This window comes from Triturus cristatus, chromosome 4_2 (genome assembly GCF_964204655.1).
Source record: "Triturus cristatus chromosome 4_2, aTriCri1.1, whole genome shotgun sequence".
NCBI classification, from domain to species: Eukaryota; Metazoa; Chordata; class Amphibia; order Caudata; family Salamandridae; genus Triturus; species Triturus cristatus.
Genome location: NC_140586.1, coordinates 220,825,578 through 220,848,691, shown reverse-complemented (window position 1 = coordinate 220,848,691; position 23,114 = coordinate 220,825,578). Strand labels below are relative to the sequence as shown.

The window sequence follows — 23,114 nt, the reverse complement described above, 5'->3', positions numbered from 1 at the left end:
CATAGTCACTTGTTTCAATAGTGTAACACAGCAGAAGCTCACTAATATTACTGCAACTCTTCTCTGTGACACCCTCCCATTCCTCATATGTGAGGCCCTGCTTTGATCTCAAATAAACTTTTTTCTGGCTGTTGCATGAAACATACAGACATTTCTCTGCAAAATGTCTGTAACAGACACTCACAGATCACCTGTGGTATCTTTATTGTGATATCTCTACAGAACCAGCTCATGGAAGGTGATGATTTAAGGATTCTGGGAATTTGGGGGTGGGGGGGGGTGATGTGTAGGGGGTTGTCAGTTGGAAGTTGGACTGAAGCGGTGGCTGATTGTTTCACATTTACTTAAGATACTTCTATAAATCCAAGGATATCTATAAGCCTGTGTGTGGACTGCACACTTCTTCAAATCACCCACATTAAAAATAAATGAAAGGAAAATGGTATTTAAAACGATTTGTTTAAGAATTATTCAAGGTCATCAGGACAAGACTCTGCAGGACAGAGCTGGCTGTATCAGGGGGTCAGCACCCACTTTGCCCATGCCTTAAAACATATCTGAGAAGAAACACTATGGAATGAAATAGTACGCAAATAGAACATGAAAGAAACATCAAAGAATCAAACATACCCCTATCGAATCAAACATGACAAAAACAGACAAAAACACTACAGAATTATACATGACAGAAACAAGTAAAAACAAATTCTATAAAGTCAGACATAAAACCAACAGAAACAAAAGAACCACTTGAAGCATGACACAAACAGGTCCATGGGGTGGCTGAATATGGACGCCACTTGTGATTGTCTGTCGGCCATATTCAACCATCCCGCCAGGCACACAACTTTACGTACATGGTGCAACCCCCTCTAGGGGGCGTACAACTCCTTCAGCGTCTTAGGCGCCTGCATGTGTTTGAATTTCCGGTGCTTGCGCTTTGCGGGCCGGGGCCGTGTCCGTTCCCGTGAGTCCACAGGAGGTGGAGCTGTGGTCCGTGGCCTGAGGGTGGTGGCAACTGGTGGCTCACCTGCAGAAAGAAAACATGAAGGAGGGGGTGAAGTTTGGGTGATAATATTCGGGACCTTGGATTTAATAGGATGAAATACTAGTGATAGTTCCGCAAACAGTGCTTAATTTGAGCCAGTGGTTGCAGGTGTGGCCCACTGGGGACCCACACATATTTTTCCTCATCAGACTTTGACACATTGCAAGAGATAGAAAAACACACAAGGGTTAAAGAGGAAGAAAGAGAAAAACTGAAAGATAGAATCAAAAGAGAGAAAGCAGGAACCTGCAAGAGTGAGATAAATGGCTGGGGTGTTTCTGGTGATGGATTAAAAAACACTAGGTAGTATTATGCACCGTTGCCATTCGGTAGTGCCGACCAAGGGACCCTGAGCAAAGCTTTTTCCCTGGCCCTTATTCGTACCCCTTTGACCTAAAAATTACCAGTAATCTTTCCTTCCCTTGCAAATGTACACAGTTACTCAGCTATCCTCAAATAGAAACCTGTAACTTACCCTGTGTGTTACGGACTCTGGTGCAAGGAAGGAACTTGGTCCCTTGGCAGCTGTTTGAATTTTAAAAAACAACAATAAGCAGGGTTGACTGAGCCCTTCAAGGCTCTGGACCCTGGTGCCACTGCCCTTGTTGCACAAATGGAGGCTACGCCCCTGAATATTGACAGAGCTAACTCTCACCTCCCTGAAAATGCACACAAATCTTACTGACCTATCAAAAGTATCACAAATTACCGTGCACCTGCCCCTGGGACACCTGTATTCACTAAGCGCACTGTAGGAAAAAGAGGGGAGATTTTTTTGGTAGACACTGCAGCCCTACTCTTCTGTTGGTGTTGAGGACATAGCACTCACGGAAAACAGAGTGACGTTCTCACCATGGGGGTGGAACCAGCGGCGGAGCGTGTGTTGCCAGCACCCGGGGCAAGGCAAGTATCCATCCACTTTTCTTTGAAAAATTTGCACCCTTAAGAATTGTGCGCCCAGGGCAACCGCCCCTGTGACCCCGAACACTCTACACCACTGGCCTTGGAACCCAGACCCACTTTCAAGTACCACCTATGGGTTGGTGCAGCACCCCCAGAAACAATCATGCTGGAGTTCAGAAGGTGAATGAGCAATAAAAATGCACTTAAATTTCGTCTCCAGTTACATTTGTTGCAGACATAGGTCAAATGTCAGGCTGTGTCTTCTGACAAATTGCTGCCTATTCAGAAACTGGAGTGTGCTTTTGTTTCTCTGACTGCAAAGGAGGGATTTTTGTAAAAGAGATCTAGGTGACAATCCCTCTGGGGTACAGGAAACGGAAGGAAAGGCTGTAGCACGTCAGTTGTTTTCTAACACACAACAACAGTCAACTGCCGGAAATGAACTACACCCATATTTCAAATTATATCAGCAGTTAGGAAAGCACAAATGAAGCACTTTTTTTCTAATTCTGAAGTGTGATGGAAACAAACATTTTAATAGGATTACAAGAAATCAAGACACTTTACTTGGTGATGCTCAAGTGATATATATTAATTGAAGTCTGATTTCCACACATATTCATTTTTGCGCCACACTCGTCTTCAACTCAAAACATCTGATTGGCTTGACTGACTGTCCGACTGTCTGGTCCCCAGCCCTACAGGCCTTTCAGAGACACAACCTCAGGCAAAATAAATCCCCTGATTTGCAGATGGTCGATTACCTGCAATGCGCTATCTTATAAACTGGTGAGCTGCTCGAATTTTTCAGAAGATTGCAACATTCACAAGGCTCCCTCCTCATTCCCTATTTTTGTTGCCCCCTCGGTGCTTTGAGACTACCATAGGATGGCATAACACTATGTACAATCAACAACAAGAGATAGATCGATCTATTGATCGATCGATCGACCGACAAACAGACAGACAGAGAGACAGACAGACAGACAGACTGATATAGATAGATGGATGGATGGATGGATGGATAGATAGATAGATAGATAGATAGATAGATAGATAGATAGATAGATAGATAGATAGATAGATAGATAGATAGATAGATAGATAGATAGATAGATAGATAGATAGATAGATAGATAGATAGATAGAGATAGATAGATAGATAGATAGATAGATAGATAGATAGATAGATAGATAGATAGATAGATAGATAGATAGATAGATCGATCGATCGATCGATCGATGGGTTAATGCAAAGATTTTTCTGTAACATGAAGCCCGTTTTCAAATCGTATTCACGATTTTGAAGTCTACACGAGAGCAGGAATTAGAATGATTTAATGGCTACTCTGAAAGTGCCTAGAGGGAGTTCAGTTTGCGAAACCTGCACCCCTTACCTGGAGGCTCAGGTGTGCCAAGGCGGCGGGCATGGCGCTGGGTCCCCGCCACAGGCTGGCAGTGGCACTGCAGGTGGTCCTCCAGGGCCACCAGGACCTTGTGGAAAACCGGCTTCTTCCTGGGCGACACTTCAATCTTGTTCACCTGAGGTGGGGGCGAGAGCGGAATGTGAGATAGAATAGTTCCTTTATTGTTGATCCCCCCCACCGCCAACCTGCTCTTCCTCCTCTGCTAGGGGCTATTCCTTGCATCCGCCTCCCCCCAATTCCTGCGCACAAACACTGCCTTGTGCCTGGCTCTCAGATCAAGATTCCCTACCCTGAGGGGGGTTAAACAAAATAGAGCTTTTCTGCACCTTAATGGTTGGCTAAAGGACTTTGAAGTCTCTATCATCTCTCTCACTTTTCGGCAAAAGTGTACAATTCATTGTCTAGAGTTAGTCCAGGAGGGCGGGATGCAGGCCAGATTTTTGGGATATTCACACCAGATAAATTCACAATAAACCTAAATGGCATTTGTTTACATAGCCAGTGTCTATCATGAAAAACCTACATTGAGCACCCTTGGTTCCAATCCTTGCCTCCTCCTAGGAGGCGATTCTGAGATTGCCGTATTTAACACCAGATAATTTTGTGGAGTTCTGTATTACCCTAAAGTGAAATTACCACCCCGTTGTAAGCTAATGAGGTTCGAATGAGGCATAACAGACAGTATTGGAGTTTGCACACCTTCTTCCCCAGCGTTTTGCCGCTTCCCGCCCTCTTTTACCCCGGAAGTAAATTTTGCTAGGCTTTTCTTAGTAAAATAATCCTGGGGGAAATTATCATAAGGATTTTTTGAAACATTTTCAATATATATTTTAACACTAAATGGCTTCTAATTTGAAGGAAATTAACACATTATTTACATTTTGTAATGAATTATGTAAAATAAGGGGAAAAAAGGTCCTGTTAAAAACAAATTTACAAAAAAAATGTTTAGGACATACTTGGTGGGTGGGGGCTCGGTGGATATTTTGTGCAAAAACACTTTTTAAAACTCTTTTAAATGAAGGGCTATATCACTCTTATATAAGCAAAACAATGTAGACATTTATTTTTGGGGCAGGGATTAAATATTGGGCAATTTTACTTTTATTTCATTAATAAGGGAGGGTAGTGATGGCAACATATATAGGGAGATAAATTAAAAAATATAGCACAAATGCTTCTCATGGACATTTTAACTGATAACACGTGTAATCCATGTTCACGGATTATTTATTTTTGTAGGAGATGCTCTTGATTTCCTGATGCTAAATACAGAACCGATGTTTTTGTAGTCGGTGTTTTTTTGGGTGGATGTTTTTGCAACTTTATATTTTGAGCCAGTGGTGACATAGGGCAGATGCTGCGTCATCGACATGTGTCTGTCCCTTGGGGGTAATGTTTGAACTTTGAACGCTTTGTTTCCCTCCTTGGGGGGAGAAGAGTGGATAGAGCTGCTCAAGGCACGTGCCACACCGTGCCCGGAGGCACGCACAGGATGTCCTATCTACAGTAACACTCCCCATACATTGTATGTGTTTTCCCATGAAATTCCTCGAGGCTCATAATCTCCGAAGGAATGTCACTGTCTGAGAAAGGCAGGCCTCTAATGTATCCTTTGCCCTTTGACCTCCCCACCCCCAGGACTGATGGCGCGTGTCATCACTCCCCCCTCCCCGCCATTTGATCTGTCAACCCCTCCCCATGTGATATTTCCTGATTGGAACACATATTCCTCTGACATTTGTTTCCACCAAAACACCCCTGCTCCCCCACCCCCTTCTCTCATGCTGGGGCTTTTCCGTGCAAATTTCCGTACCCTTTGTTCTCTAATCTGTTCCGGACTGTGCCATGTTGTATATTTTTTCAAATTTGTTAAACTTCAGTTGTCTGTGGCTGCGCCTTGGAGCAGACGACAAATGCAGCTTTCCTGGGATAGCTCAGTGGACTGATGCACCAGCTGCTTTTGAGTGTGATCTGCAGCTCACAGGTTTCTAAACCTTTTAAATTCATGTACCCGTTTATGGCACATGTTTGTGATTTTCAAGCCACAGGGTTGAAGGCCTGTTTAAGGGCCTAGTGGGTTAGTGCATCCGCCGGAACGACACCTGTAACCCACAGGTCTGCACCAGTCCATGTGAGACAGTGCACTTGGTTAATGCGCCTACTGTATTCAGTTGGTATCTGTGTGTAACATGCAAGTCACAGTTTCCAACTCTAGTAAGATAACTCAGTGAGTTGAGGCACTTAATGAAGAGCTTTCTGTCGTGTAGGTCGTAGTTTTCAAATGCAGAAAAATAGTCTAGGAGATTAATGCCCCCGCCTTTGTTTGTAATCTTCAAGTACCTTGTTTCAATCCAATAGAACAGCTGAGTGGGTTAACGCGCCTCCTGGAGAGAAACCTGTACCTCACATGTCAGTTCAACCCCCAGTAATATAGCTCAGAGGGTTAATGCCTGAGCTGTAGGGAAACTCCAGTGGACTAATGTTCACTGTGCTGGGGGTTTAAATACAACCTGGAGGTTACAGGTTACAGTCCCATAAACAACAGCTGCAGTGCTCTGGGCACCTACAAGTCAGGAGTTCTAATCCCAGTAGGATAGCTCAGTGGGTTAACACGCATACTGTTGACAGTTTTAACTTGCAGCCACACAATGAATTGCAAATAACTGCTCCATAAATGGTCATAGCGAAGTACACATACATACCTGTACATGCCGGAGCTGCACAAGGGAGGCCGCACAGTGCATGGTCTTCGTGTTGCAGCAGCCAGAGCACCGCTGCACCTCCACACAGGGGGGCCACACCAGGAAATTGGCATTGGTGGGGTCCACGAGGCTCCTGGAGATCTGGAAGACCTCTGTGCGGGGCTTGCACTCGGCTATCACAGCTGCCTCCACCTCTGAAAGGGGAAAAACAAAGAGTCAACACCTGGAGAACGCTAGAAAAGTGTGCCCACCTAGTAAGTAACCCGAGTTGGAAAAGCAAGCAGGGCCTTCCTACTATTGGTGCAGCAGGTGCAGTGGCACTGGGGCCCAGAACCCTGAGGGACCCACTGAATCCTGATCAATGCTGTATTTTACTACCACAACAGCAGTCAAAGGGGCAATTTTCCGTGCTTGCTCCAGAGTCAAATAGCAAGCTATGTTACTGATAGCAAGATGGTGCAGCAGGTCATGTTTAAGGTGCACGGGCAGAGCTGTGTGAGGAATAGTGGGGAGGCCGGATCTAAGTTGTACTGGTAGAGCTGTGTGTGGGTCTTACCACAGGGTGGCCACCTCCCTCCATGTCCTCACACACACTGTTTACAGCCCTCAGCTGGTTTATAAGAGTCTAATGCATTCTGGGCTTTGGAGTGTTGCTTTGCTTCCATTGAACTAATTGAACACACCTGAAATCAATTATTTTTAAGTGAAATGTTTAGAACTAGAGAGGGTGTCCATGATGTCCCAGTACACCATCACTACCTCGCCTCCACTACTTCTACTGGACTGAATAAAAAAATATAGCTATAAAACGGGTAACAATTTAAAAAAGGACAGCTTTAAAGGGGGTTTTCTCCCCCCTCTTCCCAAGGTTATTTCATGTGAGGCGATTAAACCGAGGGATGTAGTTGTGGGGGGGTGTAGTGACATAGAACTGGCAGCCCTGTGTGCTAGTATCAGTGCTGGAATCAGGGGGATAGCTACTATTGGTGCAGGAGGTGCAGTGGCACCAGGGCCCAGAGTCCTGAGTGGGCCATTGAACTCTGATAATTACTGTATTCTACCACCCCAACAGCAATCAAAGCAGTGCTTACTTTGAGCCGGGGGTTGCGGTGCTCAGCACCAGCACTTCATTGTCAAAACCGGCGCTTGTGACAGTCTACCACAAGGTGACACTGTCTGGCTAATTTAGAGATGACCACAACAGTTAATTATCAATTCAATGTACATTAAAAATTACTATTATCTGCCTCACAACCCACTCTTATAGCTTTGGGGGCCCGAAATAGTCCGAATTGTCACACTTGTAGGAGTCTGATGGTTAGTAGTTGTCTTGTTACTATCATTGGCAGCATGGCACGGGCAATGTTTGGTGCAAGCTGCAGTGGTCTCCTGACGAAAGCCCCGGCACTTATTTTTTTTACAAATCAAGCACTGAATCAAAGGGGGAATATTCTAAGACTGCAACAGGGCCAATGGCCTCGTTGCTAGGCTACTGGCTGGAATGAGGATGCTCAAGGTCATGCAGGATTGAGGTCCACTGGCAGGTCTACATGTGAGCTGCACTCCTAGAAGAGCATGGGGTGTTGCAACCCAGGGATGAGGTGTATTGGCAGAGATGCTTGTGGTACCAGCACTGGAAGATCACATACCTAAGCTGCGTCTGGATCTTGACATACTCGAGTTGTTTTTTGTTCTGTTCCTCCAGGAATAATCTTCTTCTTCTGTAAGAGACAAAATGCATTTTAAAGTTTTGGACCTTTTAGAAAAACACCAGCAGAGTTTCCTGTATAGAAAAAAACATATACTAAGGCGGGGACAAGCTGGGGCTGTGGAGAGGTGATAGTGGAAGTGAAATGGAGGAGAAGTGAGGCTCAATGATTAGAGCGGCAGACCCTGATGCAGAGGTCTAGCCCGGGACCAGGGTTCAATTCCCCGCCTCGGCGGGTCTTGGGCTCAAAAATTCCACGGACATGATAATTCTCGCCTTGGTGCCTATTCCAATCATGGAGTCCCACTCTGCAACTCTGGGCAATAGCTTGCTTAATCTCCACAACGGCCCCCGCAACGCTAAGGATGCCTGGCCTCCACCTTGGGGGTGCCCAGGAGTGGACGCCTCACAGGGAAAGCCAGGATGGGTTCCACAGCGGTATTCGTACAAGCGCCTTGAGACCCTTGCGGGTGAGTAGTGCGCTATACAAGTATCAATTTACATTTACAAATGACTTTTCCATGCAAGGGTGGAAAGGGCTGTGGAGAAGGACAGGTTGGGATTGTTCAGCACAGTGCTGTAAATTGAAATATGGAAGTGCAGGTACTCACTCTTTACAGTGTTTGTTTGCTCTTCAGAAGTGCAGGCAAACTCCCTTTCCTGTTAAAGAAGGGCAGGAACTGGGGGCCTCATTTATGGCATACGGCAGCACAGCAAGGCACTTTGCTGCTCTGCCCTACGCCAAAGCAAAAGGGCAGGATTGCACTGTATTTAAGCAATAGCGTGCATTCCTGTCCTTTCTGCCTGCACTGGCGACCTTTTGGCAGCCTAGTACCCACGCAGGCACCCTTGCACCCTTGCACCAGGGTGCAAGGGTGCTTCTGTTCCTGGCAGGATTTTTTTGTGTAGAAAGGGGCACCTTCCTTCACAAAACAAATTCTATGAGGCGTTTTCCTCTTTCCATGTGTGCTGCATAGGCGTGCGGATTAGACGCTTCCCCAGGTTTACATCACTTTGTAAATCTGGGACAGCGTCAAACGCCACGAGTATTAAGTGGAAAAACTCACCGCAACGCCCATGGAAAGCCTCCCGGGTGCAGAGTAAGGCGGTGCAGCGATTTGCGCTGCGTTCCCTTACTCATGATTTATGAGGCCACTGTTTGCATGGCTTCATAAATCTTTATGGAGCCCTGTGGCATGCATACACCACTTTATGTGGTGCAAAAGTGACACAGGACTCTCATAAATAAGCCAGTAAGTGCCGGACAGCACCTGCCCATTTCGAGCACTTGTACACCGATAGGCACGGATGGGTAGGCTGCGCCTGCGGAAGTGATCATATGGATTACATACTTGTAGAGGGACGAGCTGGAGCTGTGGGTATATGTTCAGGGACGGAAATTCTGGGGTCGTGGATAGAATAGATGTTCTTTTAACATAAATGTGTTCCATGGAGTGGGCCAGCCAGCCGGTGCATTTCAGTTCCTCCACAGTGCACGCCCCCCCCCGCCCCCCCTCCACCCGGCTTCTGAGAGGCTGCTGCCTTTCTCTCCCTGGGCCTCTCTGGCTCCCGTTCAAAGCATTCCTTGGCCCCTTCCCAGCCTCCACCCACACACCCTGGGGGGCAGCCAGGTGTGTGAGGGGTACATCCTGCACCCGCGCCTATCTGCTGGGTCTGCCAGAGCCCCTGACTGACCCCCTCCGCCGCCCTGCCACACACCGCGCTCTGCCTCACACGACTGGGGGTGTATTTATACTTCAATCTACCCCGTCAACCCTGATCAACCGCCCAGCCTCTTTCACACTTCGAGGGAGTGGGGGGGGGGGGGGGGGGAGTGTTGGATCTGGGAAGCTCCCTCCCCCGACCCCTACCCCCAGTCAACGCTCTCCTGTCACACCTGGAGGGTCCGTGAAGGGTCCCTTGAGATGCTCCTAAGTCACCCCTAAACCGAGCCTCTTTCTTAGGGGGGGTGGGGCAGGTCTGAAAAGTCTCCCCCCCTTGAACCACCCCTCCCGTGCATGCCCACACACACTCATCCTCTCTTACACTCCCTTTCCTAACTCTATTATCCCAAGGTAATGGTGGGGTGGGGTGGGGTGGGGGGGGGGGCGGGGGGAGGGGGGGGGGTTAAGAAGAGTTCTCTCTTCCATCCACAACCCATACCCTTCCTTCGTCATATATAAGTGAGGGAATGGAGACCTCCTACAATCCCTCCAGCCTTCACCCAAAGCCCCCCCCCCCCCACCTTTCATAGCTGTGAGTTGTGGGTGGTCTACGACCCCGCCCTCCTGGGTATACCTCCCGATCACTGAGTCAGCACTAGAGAGCCCCTCTCGGACTTTTTTTTTTTTTAATGCAGATTTATATAGCGCGAACTCGACCCGAAGGTATTGGAGCGCTTTACATGAGCACCGGTTACGTTGCACAAGGACGCATTCAGGCACGGGGAGATTAAGTGATTTGCCCAGAACCAAAGAATGTGGACGGGACCCCGAGGCTCGGACCTTGGTTTCCAGCACCAAAGTCGGCAGTCTAGCCTTGGGACCTGCTGTAGGCTGGAAGCAGAAACCCAACAAAGGGAGCCCCCGGAGGGCGGAAAGGGGGCAGTGAGTGGATTTACCTACGGAGTCTATGCGCAGAAGGGTCCTGAGGTCTGCGAAGGACCGGACGGAGGTGGCGCTCAGCACGGAGAAGACCTCCTCTGGAACAGGGTCACTCTGAGGGAAAAGAAAGAACACACACGGTTAAAAAGAACTGAAATGCCAGAAAATAGCACTAGAAGCAAGGGTCGTCACTTTGAGCCCACCCTCACCTGATAGCTGTGGTCCCCGGCTTCGAAAACCACGACTGGGCCAGCCTGCTCCGGCGAGCAGCGGCCCTGCGCTCCCTACCTTAAAACCAGGGCAGAAGCAACTTGTTCCAGATACTTGCAGCCCCCCCCCCCCCCCCCACCTCAATTTCTAATATCAGGACTGGATCAAAATGCCCTAGGGAGTCAGAGGACTGTACCCCAATACTTTCTTGCCTCTGTCTTCCTTAGTTGGTACGAACCACCGCTGCCAAGACTCCAACCCGTCAATAGTGGTGCGATTAAGCAATTTAAAGCATTTTTGTGGGCAACCCTCCCAGTGGTAGAATTGTCACAACAACACACACAGTAATAAAAATCGAAGCAATTTGTAAAAATTCCAACAAAAAAGCGTGTAATATGCACTGAACAGGTCGACCTAACTGCTTGGGCACCGGCAGTAATAAAGCGGCCACAATCGACATGTACACGTTCGGTATAGAGCCAAATTGGCGGGAAGTTGCCTTCTGCAAAGTGCGTTCACCCGGTTGGATTCCGCGCGAGGGCAATGTATTCCGAGTAATTAGGAAAGGCGCGATTTGACCACGTGGATCTGTCACCCATCGCTACAGGCTAGCACTGACCTGACGTCTAAGCCGGCCAAAGACGTACCCCGTCACTGACCCTGCACCACGGGCTCAGCTCAGTTCCAATACCGGCTATTTCTGTGCCACCAGGAGCCGCACACCGGCCCTGCCATTCACCCTGGCCCGGTCGCAACGAATGTCATTCACCATAGAGTCACACGTCGTTCTAGGGTGGTGGGCGGGAAAAATACACCCCTTCACACAGCCCTCAGCAGGAGTTGGGTTATCGGGAATTTATAGAGGGCACGTTCACCGTAAGGCCTCTTGGCGCTAATTCAGGAGTCAGAATAGGCGGTAGAGAATTCGGAGAATGCCCTGGGCTGCTGGTGGCTCTGACAGACCAGGAGGGACAGGTAAAAGCCAGACACTGCTTATATGGTGAAGAGGAATTCAATGTAGCAGAGTTTGCCGCGTGCCAGGTCGATGCCATGAAAGGCCACCATGGCGGTGGCGCGTTCACCCACATGTTCAGTCACAAGCCAGCTTGTGGCTGACTTACGACTCACTCTGCACAGGCGGACATGTCTTCTGACATAGGAGCCAGTTTGGTGGCAGGCCAAGCCAGCTATGTGAAGGGTAGGGTTTCAAGGGGCACGGATCCAGGGGGCACGGTGCCAGGCATTGTGCTCGGCAGGGCTGGCCCTCTCCTGCAGTGTGGAGGTAAAAGGGGGGCCGCAGAAAGAGAGAGGGGGTGTTAGCACAGGCCTCACAAAGAGCTAACTACTGCATTCCGGTGGGACCTCGCATCGCCTAGAGTTACACAGTCACAGGTACAGACAGCAGAACTATCCCTCAGGGAGCACATATCCTACGGGCCGAGACTGCAGAGCTACTCCTAACATATCACAGACCTGTCAGGCTCAAACAGCAGAGTTATTTATACCTGTATTAAATTGCAAAGCGCTTCTATGCTCAATTCTCAGACAGCAGAGATACCCCTCAAGTTGGGCCGATCTTACAGTTTAAGGTGTCAGGGAGCATTGTTACTCTGCAGGACACGAAGCACCCCCCCCCCCCCCCCCCTCCCCCCAAGGCGCAAGCCCCAGGCAGCAGGGCTAACCCTCCGGTTGCAGAGATGCTACAGACTCAGCGGGCAGGGCCGCTATTGAGGTAATAAAGATTTTACAGGCTGACATACAGACACTCTCCGCTGAACCCGGTGCAAATCTCTTTCAGGGCCAGACAGCAAAGCTATCCCTCAGGGTACACAGAATACAAAAAATGCAGGTATTTGTTTATTGGCACAAAGCTATCTGGGGGTCACCAGAGCTCTGTACATTGACGGGGAGAGGGGGTGGTCTACGGTCGTGTGCAGTCGTGGTGGGGAGGGTGCTTAGCAGTGTAGAGCCAAGGTGATCGGTGAGGGGCTAGAAGCCCCTCAGCGTGATGGACAAGGTGCGCTTTGAGTTTTAAGAGATCTATTTTTTTCTACATACATACGCCTTTACATGATAGCCAGGGCACAAGTCGGGGTACACGTGGGTGGTTGGCGTCCACCCACTTTTCACAGGGTGGAAGAAGTTGGGCCCCACTAAAATATGCTGGATTGATTCGTCCTGGTGTAGGCTGCAGACACAGGGACACTTTCAGCATGGCCTGTATGTTGTCTGCTTTCCTTCCAAGCAGGCGGGGAAGGGGGCTTTCTTATTTTAAATTCCAGCTGAACCCAAAACAAAGGCCGCAGTTAAGAGGCCATCAGGCCTTCTTTTGTTCCAGTGTCCTGTCTGGGAGCTAACTGGAGCCTCACCTCTAAATGCAATGGAGGGGAAACAAAGGCCCACAGCTTATCACTTCACAGGTACTTAAGAGAGGTACGCTTTTGACGCTGTTTAGTCCCTGAATATAAGAGATATCCATGCATTGTGAGAATGTCAAATGTAGTGATCTGCCCAGTATTTACACAAATAATTTAAATACTAATTTGTTTTATTTCGTTTATAGCGCTATTCATCCCAATGCAGGGTGTCAGAGCACTTTACACCAAAACATTATACATTGACAATAAATCATACATGTGTAAATCAATGTGTTACATAAGGTAGTGATGGTTACAAGGTGTAACAGTCAGATAAACTTCATAGCTCACTGTGCTATATTAGAAGGATGTTGGGCTACGATCCTCCGCTCCTTTCCCTGATAGCCCAATTCCTTAGTTGGTCTTGGGCTATCAGGGAAAGGAGCGGAGGATCGTAGCCCAACATGCTTCCTTCCATTTTATCTATAAGCTGATTTTATGACCATTTTATATTTTAATGAATTGTGTTACTATATTGTAACTACGATGTTATTAATCCTGACTGTTGTATTTTAAATTGATTTGTATAGTATGTCTTTTAAGATGAATAATCATAAAGACTTTCTGAATGAATGAATGAGAAGGATTACAGTTTATGAACTGCAAGTAACAAAAGGATCTTTATATTAAAAGCAGCAACCCGGGGGGAGGAGCCAAGATGGCCGACGGGTCGGACGCCTGAGCTCCCGGCTCCGTGGACCGTCTGGCTTCTTTTGTTAATCCTGATTAATTCTCCTGACCTGCGCCACCCAACCGCCGCGGATTACCGGCACTGAAGTGACTGGCGTTCTCCTGACACCTTTGTCGGCGGGTTTGGTGGCTGACTCGGTGTCTACTACGACCTCCGGCGCTCCCACGGGTCCCTGCGTAGATGGCCGCCGCTGGACGCCGAGGGATGTGGACGGGGTGCTGAGCTGGAATACTGCGGGTGATCGCGGGGGAGGAAATGCTGGCCGTGCGACTGGAGTCAGGCCCATTACGTCCGGGTCGGACTCCCCCGAGCGCCGGCAGTGGTGTGGACGACGTCGGAGCCCCCTAATGCTAGCTCTCCTCCGCCACCCTGAAGACAAGCGAGCGGACTCCATTTTGTAGCGTCTTCCTGCGGCGAACGGCCGGTTCTCGCGGTGGCCGTGGGGCGCTCTCGCCCGGTGCAGCTCCCGAGTGGAGCACGACGCTTTTCCGGTGTCTACATCCTCGGATCATAGTCATTTTTGTCCCGTCACTAATTGCCCGCAGTGGAGATGACAATGGCGTCTGCTCTTCTTGCTGAGACGCTGGCTGACCCTGGACTCGCAGTGTCTGCGCGCCCATGTGCCCCGGAGCTGATTGCCGCATCGGAGTGACAGCGGGACAGTGCGGACCGATGCTTGGTACAGAGGGACCCGACCTGTGGGGATGTATTGGCCGCCCTTGTGGCGTTAAAAGTGGCAATGCAGAGTACTTGCCGGGCGCTGACCCGGAGAATCGATGAGGCACTGGTTGCAACGGGACGTTCCCGGCTGGAGGATCCCCCGCCGCCCCTGTTTTCTCCTGGAGGTGAAACAATGTCGCAGAGTGGGGGGCCGGTGGTGCGGAGTCCTCCTGGCTACAATGTAACGCGTCAACCCATCGACACGGATACAGTTGCAGGGACACCCTTCACTTTGAACGTTGTGACTCTGCCTACGAACTACCTGCTGAGACCTAGCCTTTCGCTTCCCTTGCCAGATGTTACCCTGAAAGCACCTATCGCTCGAGCCTCTGTGGCATGTTACTGCTGCGGTTGGGACCCTGTGGTACGATACGTCTTCATTGTCCCCTTTCCTCGAGGGCGGCCATCTTGTCTCTTTGTCCTGGCTGAAGGTGACTCGCAGCAATGGACGGGCCTGAATCATATCTGCCGGTCCGGACAGGGGTGATGGCATGCCGGTTGTCGCTTTGGTTGGATCGGCATACGGGGCCCTGGACTGATACACGTTTTGTAATTTTGGATGAGTAGTCTTTAATGACCAGTTTTTGTTATATGTCGCTGTGATTTCGCCTCCTGTTTCCTTCTTCTGCCGGGGGGAGGACTTGTGAAGTGCTGAAGTGCTGGGTGTTATTGAATCGGGACCACCGGGTTTACGTGGGTCTTTTGATACTGTACTGTACATGGCGCAGGATGTATGAGCGGCGCGGGAGTCCGGGAGTTCGGCAGTGTGGTGGGCTCCTCCCCGCTTTATGGTCTTTTTTCCTTTCTTCTTTCCTTAATTCTATATTTCGGGTTCCTATGGGGCGACAGACACGTAGCTAGGGGGGGGTAGGCCATAGCCTCGGCATGCGTGTAGGGTGGGGGGTCTTCTTCGATACGTTTTTTGTTACTATGGGCCTTCTTTTTCTTTCTTCCGTCCTTTTCCTACGTCTTTTTCTAGGGTCAGTGGGGGGGAATGGTGATAGGAGGGTAGCGGCTGGGAGGCACATTTCGCTGCGTATCTATATCCTGGTATTATGGTTTCGTGCCGCCATTTTAGATATGTTCACTGTTAGTTGACTCTCCTGTTGGATGTTACCCATTTATCGTATGTTCGTCTGTTCTGCGCACTGATCCGTTCTAGCTCTGTATCTCCTTAACTTTAAAACTTTTTAAAATTAACCTTACTGTCTCCTGCCACTCAGTGCACGTGGATTTTGCAACATAGGTCGTATGCTTTTATGTGCTGCCGTGCCACCGAGTGGACGTATACTTTGCTATCAAGCATCAGAAGTGTCGAGGCCGGCCGGATGGTTGTAGGCCCGTATTTGTCTTGTACACAGTGCTAAATAAAGGTTTAAAAAAAAAAAAAAAAAAAAAAGCAGCAACCCATTTACCTAGCTACACTAAATACAAATCTGTCATCTGCATGTTACACAATGTGCTTTGCAGGAAACACTTTAGCCCTTTATGCTACTTTGACTCAAAACTGGGTCTAGACAAAACACAGGTCTCTCCCGCAGATGTGTTAACCTCCTGAGTTAACTTGCTGTTATTATTATTCCCCGAGACATACCAGTACACAAAGATCTCTGCAGCAAGTGCCTAAACCCCATAAGATATTCTAAAATGCAGGCTTTGCAACCAATTAAGCAGAACAGATTTCCTGCTACATATCTCCTTGCAGCCAATATCTTTGTGGTGGAGTTTAAAAAAATATAAATGTATAAGTTGAGGCTGAGGATTTGTGCCGGGGTTGCTTCACTTTAGGCACAACCCTGACACAAAATCTCACTTGTTAAATCTCGTAATGCTCTCTTGTGATAGAACTGCTTAACATATTTCTGAGGTGTTAAGATCTGATGTCACTTCTTGTAATGTCATTTCCCATGAGGTCCTGGCTTGTGATTCCACAACCTGTGATGTCACTTCCTGTGATGCCACATGTGATGTCACGTGCCGTGATATCATGCGTCGTGAAGTCACTTGCATACTGCCTAACTTGGTTAGTCCCCCTGCTTCTTTTTTAGGACGTGTGCCCTGAATATAGCCACAATATGAGTAGCTCAGCTGCAAAACACAGACCCCTGCAGCGCCTGTGGTGCAAGGGGAGCTCAGCTTGTCAGGGGGCTGCCCATTCATTCAAGGCCAATGAATATCTGTGAGATATGGGAATCCAGGGGGTCTCCCTTCACATTCTGCAGGGGTGCCCCACCATTTTGCTTTACACCACGAGTAGGACGAGAGAACATATGAAAACAGAAAAATACATAAGCTCACAGACAAGGCTCGAAACTTAATAGAGGGAAGGGAGAAAAGCTAAGTGGTGGTTTGGCAATGGTAGGAAATTGTGGGTGAAGTGCGAACAGGCCTCTGAAAGAGCGGAATGGGGAACAGGTGAGGAAGAGAGGTAGACAAGGAACTAAGGCAACAAGGACATGGTTACAGGACCAGGCAACAGCTGAATAAGGACGTTTTTAGTACATTAATGGAAAAAGTTATTTTTGAAACCTGTAGTCTTCGGATAATAAGGTTTAGAAGGAGGAAGCCGCCCTGAGACAGACCAGGTCGAAGCCAAATGTGATTTGAATGCCTTATTTTCAACGGTTAGTATTTATTTACTTCCGAGATTTTTGTCACTTCCGGAGAAGAGTTAAAGATGGAGTGCTTTGAAAGGACTAGCCATTTTATTTGCATATTAAGATGACACCACAGCAGTCTTAAACCTAGGTACTATTGCTGTATGTTGAAATGTATTGTTGCGCACGTTATGAATGATTCATCTCTTTCAGTGGCTGCTACGCGGTCTATTTATATCGCTGAAGGCTCATTGTCTAGTTCAGCTCTTTTTAAAACGGTCCAAATTGCAATGAGTCCATAGCTAATATATGTATTTTTCTTAAATATTGCCTACTTATTAGGCACTGAAATTTTTTACTAGATAATGCAAATCATCCCAGCCTGACATATCTAATTTGATATCTTTTGATCGATATATGATGCACTGTGCGTGATTCACTTTAAAAACAATATGCTCTCTGTTGATGAGATGTACATGCTTTTATTGGTTCAGTTGACAGGGGCTTATTTTAACTTAAATTATTGTTAATGTAACGAGTCGTCTCTAAATATTTTTATGCATGTGTTTTAGGATATCTTTCTATAAGATCATGTCTTGAAATTTAAAATGAAATAATTAGTTTTTTAAATGTAAAAAATGCTTGGAAACTTGACGTAAGCCAACTATTTAATTATGACTTCAAGAGGCAGCCATCGAAGATGTCTTAGCGCAGGGGTGATGTGATTGAACGGTTTTGTCCCTGGTAGGACCCTGGTGACAAAATCCATCAAAGCTTTGAGCTGTGGCGGGGAGGGTTTATGGTGGCCCGTTAGTGTGGTTTTACCAAAGTCAATGGATCGGATCTCTAGTGCTTGAACCACCAAAATAAAGCAGCTGGTTGTAAAATAGGTTTTATCTTTTTTATTTAAGGGAGAGGAAACCACACTGACTTTAGTGTGTGCTCAATGTATGAGTGCTTAGATAAATGAGGATCAGTCCAGAAACTGAGGGATCTTACTACCCTCAGGGGTGAGGGGTGAAGCCCTCAGTGTAGAATTCGGATGAAAGGGTCTTCACCCTTTCCCAACAGCAGGTACGATAGGGCACGTCTGCATGTTGACACGATACTGTCCGGGAATAGGGTTTTGCACCATTTCTTGTTTGCAGACAGAGCGCGTGCTACGGGAAAGTCACTGTTGATAGAGCGCGGGAGTGTGTGTACATTGGCTGTGGGCCGCGCGGTGGTAAATAGAGTGAGCAAGGCTTGCGTTGGTGGGGACAACACTGATGTGGGGTTACTTCTACTTGGCAAGTTGTGGGTGGCCAAACGGGTGGTCATGTGAAGTGCATGGTGAATCAAAGGAGTTGTGCTGGGAGGCGGCATTTGAGGGAGGGCCTGGAGCAGTGCTTGTAATGTGACTTGGTTGATGGTGTCCAGTAGGCTGAAGAGTACCATTTTCGTTTTTTTGGTGTAGAAGTTTCTCCTGGTAAGTTGAATCTCCCAGGGGTGCTGTTGTTGGGGTGACTGATGGATCATCTGGTGATGAGGGCTGTGAATAACTCTTTCAATCGGGTCCTGTTTCCTGGGGTGTCGGTAGATCAGGCTGTAACCAGCTGTCTGGGGAGTTTGTCAGGAAGGGGCTGTGCGAGGATGAGGTTTCCTAGAGATTTTGAGGTCATGGGGACTTGCGGATGACAGTGAGCCCACAGCCATGTTTGTGCTTTCAATGGATGTGTTGGGTGCTTTAACATGTGAGGATGAGTGCTTTAACATGTGGGGACATGGGTATAAGGCCAAGCCCTGTTTGTGTCAACTGGTGGTGAACCGCAGAATCATCGAACGCTGATGACATGCTGGGCAGTGCCTTCTTCTGCTGGTGGGTGGCATATGGTTATGAGCGGGAGAAATAAAGCATTGTATTAGGCTAGTGTGTGATTTTAGACTATTAGGGACATTCGCATGTGGGAGTGAGTGTGTGGTGTGCTTGGAGGCAATCATGTGAAGTTGGCTTGCCTGATGAGCTAGGTGCAGGGGTTTTGGCAGATGTTGCTTCTGGGATCTGACTGTAGCAAACCGGGACTAGTCTTACCCACGTCTTATGTTAGAGGACAAACGGGTTCAAAATATGAAGGGAGGGAAGAGGGAAAGACACAGCGATGGAGGTTGGTGGGTAGGAGGGTTCTCGTTGACCAAATCTATTCCTCCAGGAACACAGATCTCACTGTCACATTCTCAGGCTTCAGACAGCAGAGCTACCCCTCATGCTACAGATTACACAGATCTTACAGGCCAAGTTTCCGAGAACATGGCTGTCCCTCAGGATACAGAACTTTCCATGGTTCATGTGTCCGACAGCTGAGCTACGCCTCATGTTACACAGATCTTACAGACTTAGACTTCACACAGAAATGCTATCCCACAGGTTACACTCATCGTACAGGCTCAAGCTTCGGAAAACAGGGAAGTATTACCAACTTTACACCTTTCTAAGGGCTGGGCATCAGAGCTATCCCCAACTGTACTCCGATTTTACCAGCTCTGTGCCCTGAAACCTCCGGCACTGTCTCATAGACCATGGCAAATTCTACAGGCTTCCCTGTCTTATGTTGTGTCTGGAGCAGGATGCTTTAACTTGGGTTTAACCCAGGTTCTGACACTCTTTGTGACCTCAGGCAACTGACTAACCACCAGCCGGGTGACTCAGGGAGCGAATAGTGAATATGTCTAATCTCCCAGGAGACAGACGGAGGACCTGTCTATGTATAGGGACTCCCTGGCACACAGATGCATGCAAGTATATATAGAGCAAGGGAGCGGCCGAGGGTATGCAAATATTTTTTAGGCGCATTTGTGTTTATTTATATATATAGCAAGATGGGTGAAATAGGGCCAGAGGGAATATAGAAGGATGGCAAACACTTCAGAGTTCTCTGAGCATGCTGTACAACTGAGAACATCCCCTAAATGTCCACGAAAACGTCAAGTAGTGAATACAGTGACTAACGCTTAAATCCAACAGAAAAGTGGGTAATAACTAGAGCGAGTGGTTCTGTGATATCCATTTGTGGGGAACTGCATCAAAGGATTAGATCTTCAGACTTTAGGCGTATTATCAAAAGAATTTACACCACCGCTGTAAAGTCACAAAAATGCAAAGGGGACCTAATTTTGCTGCATAACCTCAAATCAATGAAATTGACATCCAGTGTCCTACTGTGAGTGAACAATCCTTTAAATAGGGCAGACGGCGCCTGCTCTGTGTCTGTGACACCTACAAAAATATATATATAGAGGTACAGATTGAGTTGGTGAAACCCTGGGCCGCAAAGGCTTAAAACTGCCAATTCCGCTTCTCTTCAGCTATGTGTATGTGATAGTAATAAGGAGTTCATTTGCCGGGATGCTGACGTTTCAACCCAAGGAGGTGTCTGTCAAAGGACCTGATCAGGACACAATAGTGTCTGTCTAAATCAGAAGTGGTGTCCGCATTGCTCCCTTAAACGGTATGAGCAAGCCACATGGACTGGGATTTCTGACCCGCTCTTTTTGCATTTAATACCAATTATACGTTGGTTTGTCACGCACTTGATATATGTATGTATGTATGTATGTATGTATGTATGTATGTAGATATATATATATATATATATATATATATATATATATATATAGAGAGAGAGAGAGAGAGAGAGAGAGAGAAACCAAAGAGACTCTCAGACTTCTGTGCGGCGAACAGAGAGTATCAGACACCAAAGGTAGGATGGCAAGTTTTATTCCTTACACTCCTCTATAAAATGTAAACATTTTAAGAAACTAACACTGCTTTTAGGTGAAAGGTAGTTGGCCAAATTAATCTGCGTGGCAGTGTCTGCTTTTCTGTCTCAACCTCCTGGCACGTTCCACTGTTGTGGTGGTGAAACACAAAGTTGGCCAAGAAAAAAGAGCAGGGACAGGGGCCCCATCTGCCCCGCTGTAGAGAAAGCAGTGTGAGCAGGGTCTGAGTAAAGCGAATGTAGCGTGACAGGAACGGCTCCTGAGAGATCTGACAAGGTTTCCCAGCTGCACCTGTGTAATCCCCCTAAATCTGGAGAGCTTTAGTAGGATCAAAGAGGATGCACGGGGTGAAGGAGGTGGGCCTACTTGAAAGACACTTCCAAGGGGCCTATCAGGGACTCTCTTTGCCTGGTCAGATGCTTGGCAGCCATCTTAGGTCACATGACTGTGTAATCACTTGAATTTTATATGAAGGAGAACAGAAGGGGACGGTTATTTCGTCACATCCAGATGATGTTATAAGTGGGAGGGAGCCAAAGTAGGAGATCACGTGAAATAATAACGAAGAGTCACGGGTGAAGTTCATTTCCTTCTAACAAGATGTGGTGGGAGGGGGCTTTGTAGCACTAACAGGGCTCTCACATTTCCCAGTTCCATGCGTGAGTAACTCATCCAGCCCAGGTCTTTGCCTTTACATTCTGGATTTTGTAGCCCTGTTTATCCCAATTTAAGAAAAATCAGGACTACAAGTCCCAGAATGCAAAGAAGAATCCTGGGCTGGGTGAAAGGCTAACACATGGACATGGGAAACTTGAAAGTTCTGTGCTTTTGTACCAGCAGCACACTGATAAGTAGGCCTGAACACAGCACACCCACCGCAGGCGCAAGGCCCACAGAGGGAAGGGAAGTTGTTTGTTCTGAAATAACATTTTTCCACATCCCTCGGGGCATCTTGTGGCATCAGCTGGTGATGGCACACGCTCCCTGGAGCTGTCTGGAGATGGAAAGGCCCCCTGCCACACGCTAACCTGTGACACATGAATACGAACACCTGCTGCACTGGAATCTTGTGTAACCTGTAGGTTAAAGGTCCGTGTTGTATTTCGATAGCTCAGTCTTTTAAAGGCACATTCTGTGGAGTTATCATGTAAATTCCTGGCTACAGATTCCCATCGCAGTAAGATAGTACCGTGGGTTTTTGCACCTTCTGCACACATCTGGGTGCAATCTCTTGATCACATGTAAGATAGCTCGGGGGATAATGCACCGGCTGCTGAGATCCTTGCCTTTAGGCTCCAATGCCAATGAGAGAGCTTAGTGAGAGGTGTGTTTGTGTGTATGTATGTGTGTCGGCCTCAACCCTAGTCCACTGAGGAAGATGAGGGAATTAATACACTGCTGCACTGATGTATTTGTAGCTTGCACGTGAACTTTAATGATGGGTGTTAAAACAAAAATTCTGTCCTGAAAATTTACAGTTGTCAGTTGATATTGAGACATTTATAAGAGTATATATTTCTTGTACTGCTGGAATTCAGTGCTGAGCAGAAGGAATCCGTCTACCCACAACCACACCGCTTGAATCCCAACACAGGCATACCAACGACTGATACTTCAATGTGTGAAATAAATACGTTTTCAATCATTTTCAGGCTGTGTATTGCTTTTTATTTTTTCTGCATGCCTGCAACTAAAATGTGCCTTGCCTGAGACAGAGCAAGCGGCCAAGCATTGTAATGGAACAGGCGAGTGATGACATGATCATGTATTATACAGTATAAAGTACCCCCTGCCTTTCTTTGTTATAGGTATAGCAAGTCACCAATTAGTGTGGCTGTGTTTCGGCTAACTCAGTCTTCCAGCAAATGTTATTCTTTGGGCTTACTGAGCTTCTCAGTGACATGCCATACCCAGGGCTGGACTCGTCATTCTGCCACTATGGCTTATTTCCCAGAAGGCAATGGGCAAGTGGGCTGCTTTCAGAGCAGGATTGGCTGCCATGACCCAACCATGGCCCCATTCTAGTTGCAGCCCCCTGCAGTCTAGGCTGGTCTGAACATTTCCCCACTGCTGATACCAGTTTCCTGTCCAGAATCATCATTACGTGATAGAGGGGTACTCTAAACACTTATGCCACTCTGGAGAGGGTACTCTGTATCCTTATGGTGCACAGTAGGGGGCACTTATATTGTTATTGTTGTGATCATCATTTCAGACGAGGTCTGTAAATGAACAAAGCATTCTCCTCTCTGAGAGCTGAATGTTTATATTCCTATAACTCTAGGAAAGATAATATCTTGAGTTCAGCACAAGCCCCAAGTTCCAGAGG

General features: G+C 47.6%; 1 protein-coding gene across 1 annotated transcript in view; it reads right to left on the bottom strand.

Moving 5' to 3' along the window:
* Positions 1-23,114, bottom strand: part of PDGFB (platelet derived growth factor subunit B) — a 32,044-nt gene that overhangs the window by 4,527 nt on the left and 4,403 nt on the right. The window contains exons 2-6 of the mRNA XM_085601275.1: positions 10,412-10,508; positions 7,733-7,804; positions 6,084-6,277; positions 3,349-3,493; positions 858-1,030 (exon numbers count right to left, since the gene is read on the bottom strand). Coding sequence (XP_085457401.1) covers positions 873-1,030; positions 3,349-3,493; positions 6,084-6,277; positions 7,733-7,804; positions 10,412-10,508 — 666 coding nt within the window. The 3' untranslated portion in view covers positions 858-872. The remainder of the gene's footprint in view (positions 1-857; positions 1,031-3,348; positions 3,494-6,083; positions 6,278-7,732; positions 7,805-10,411; positions 10,509-23,114) is intronic.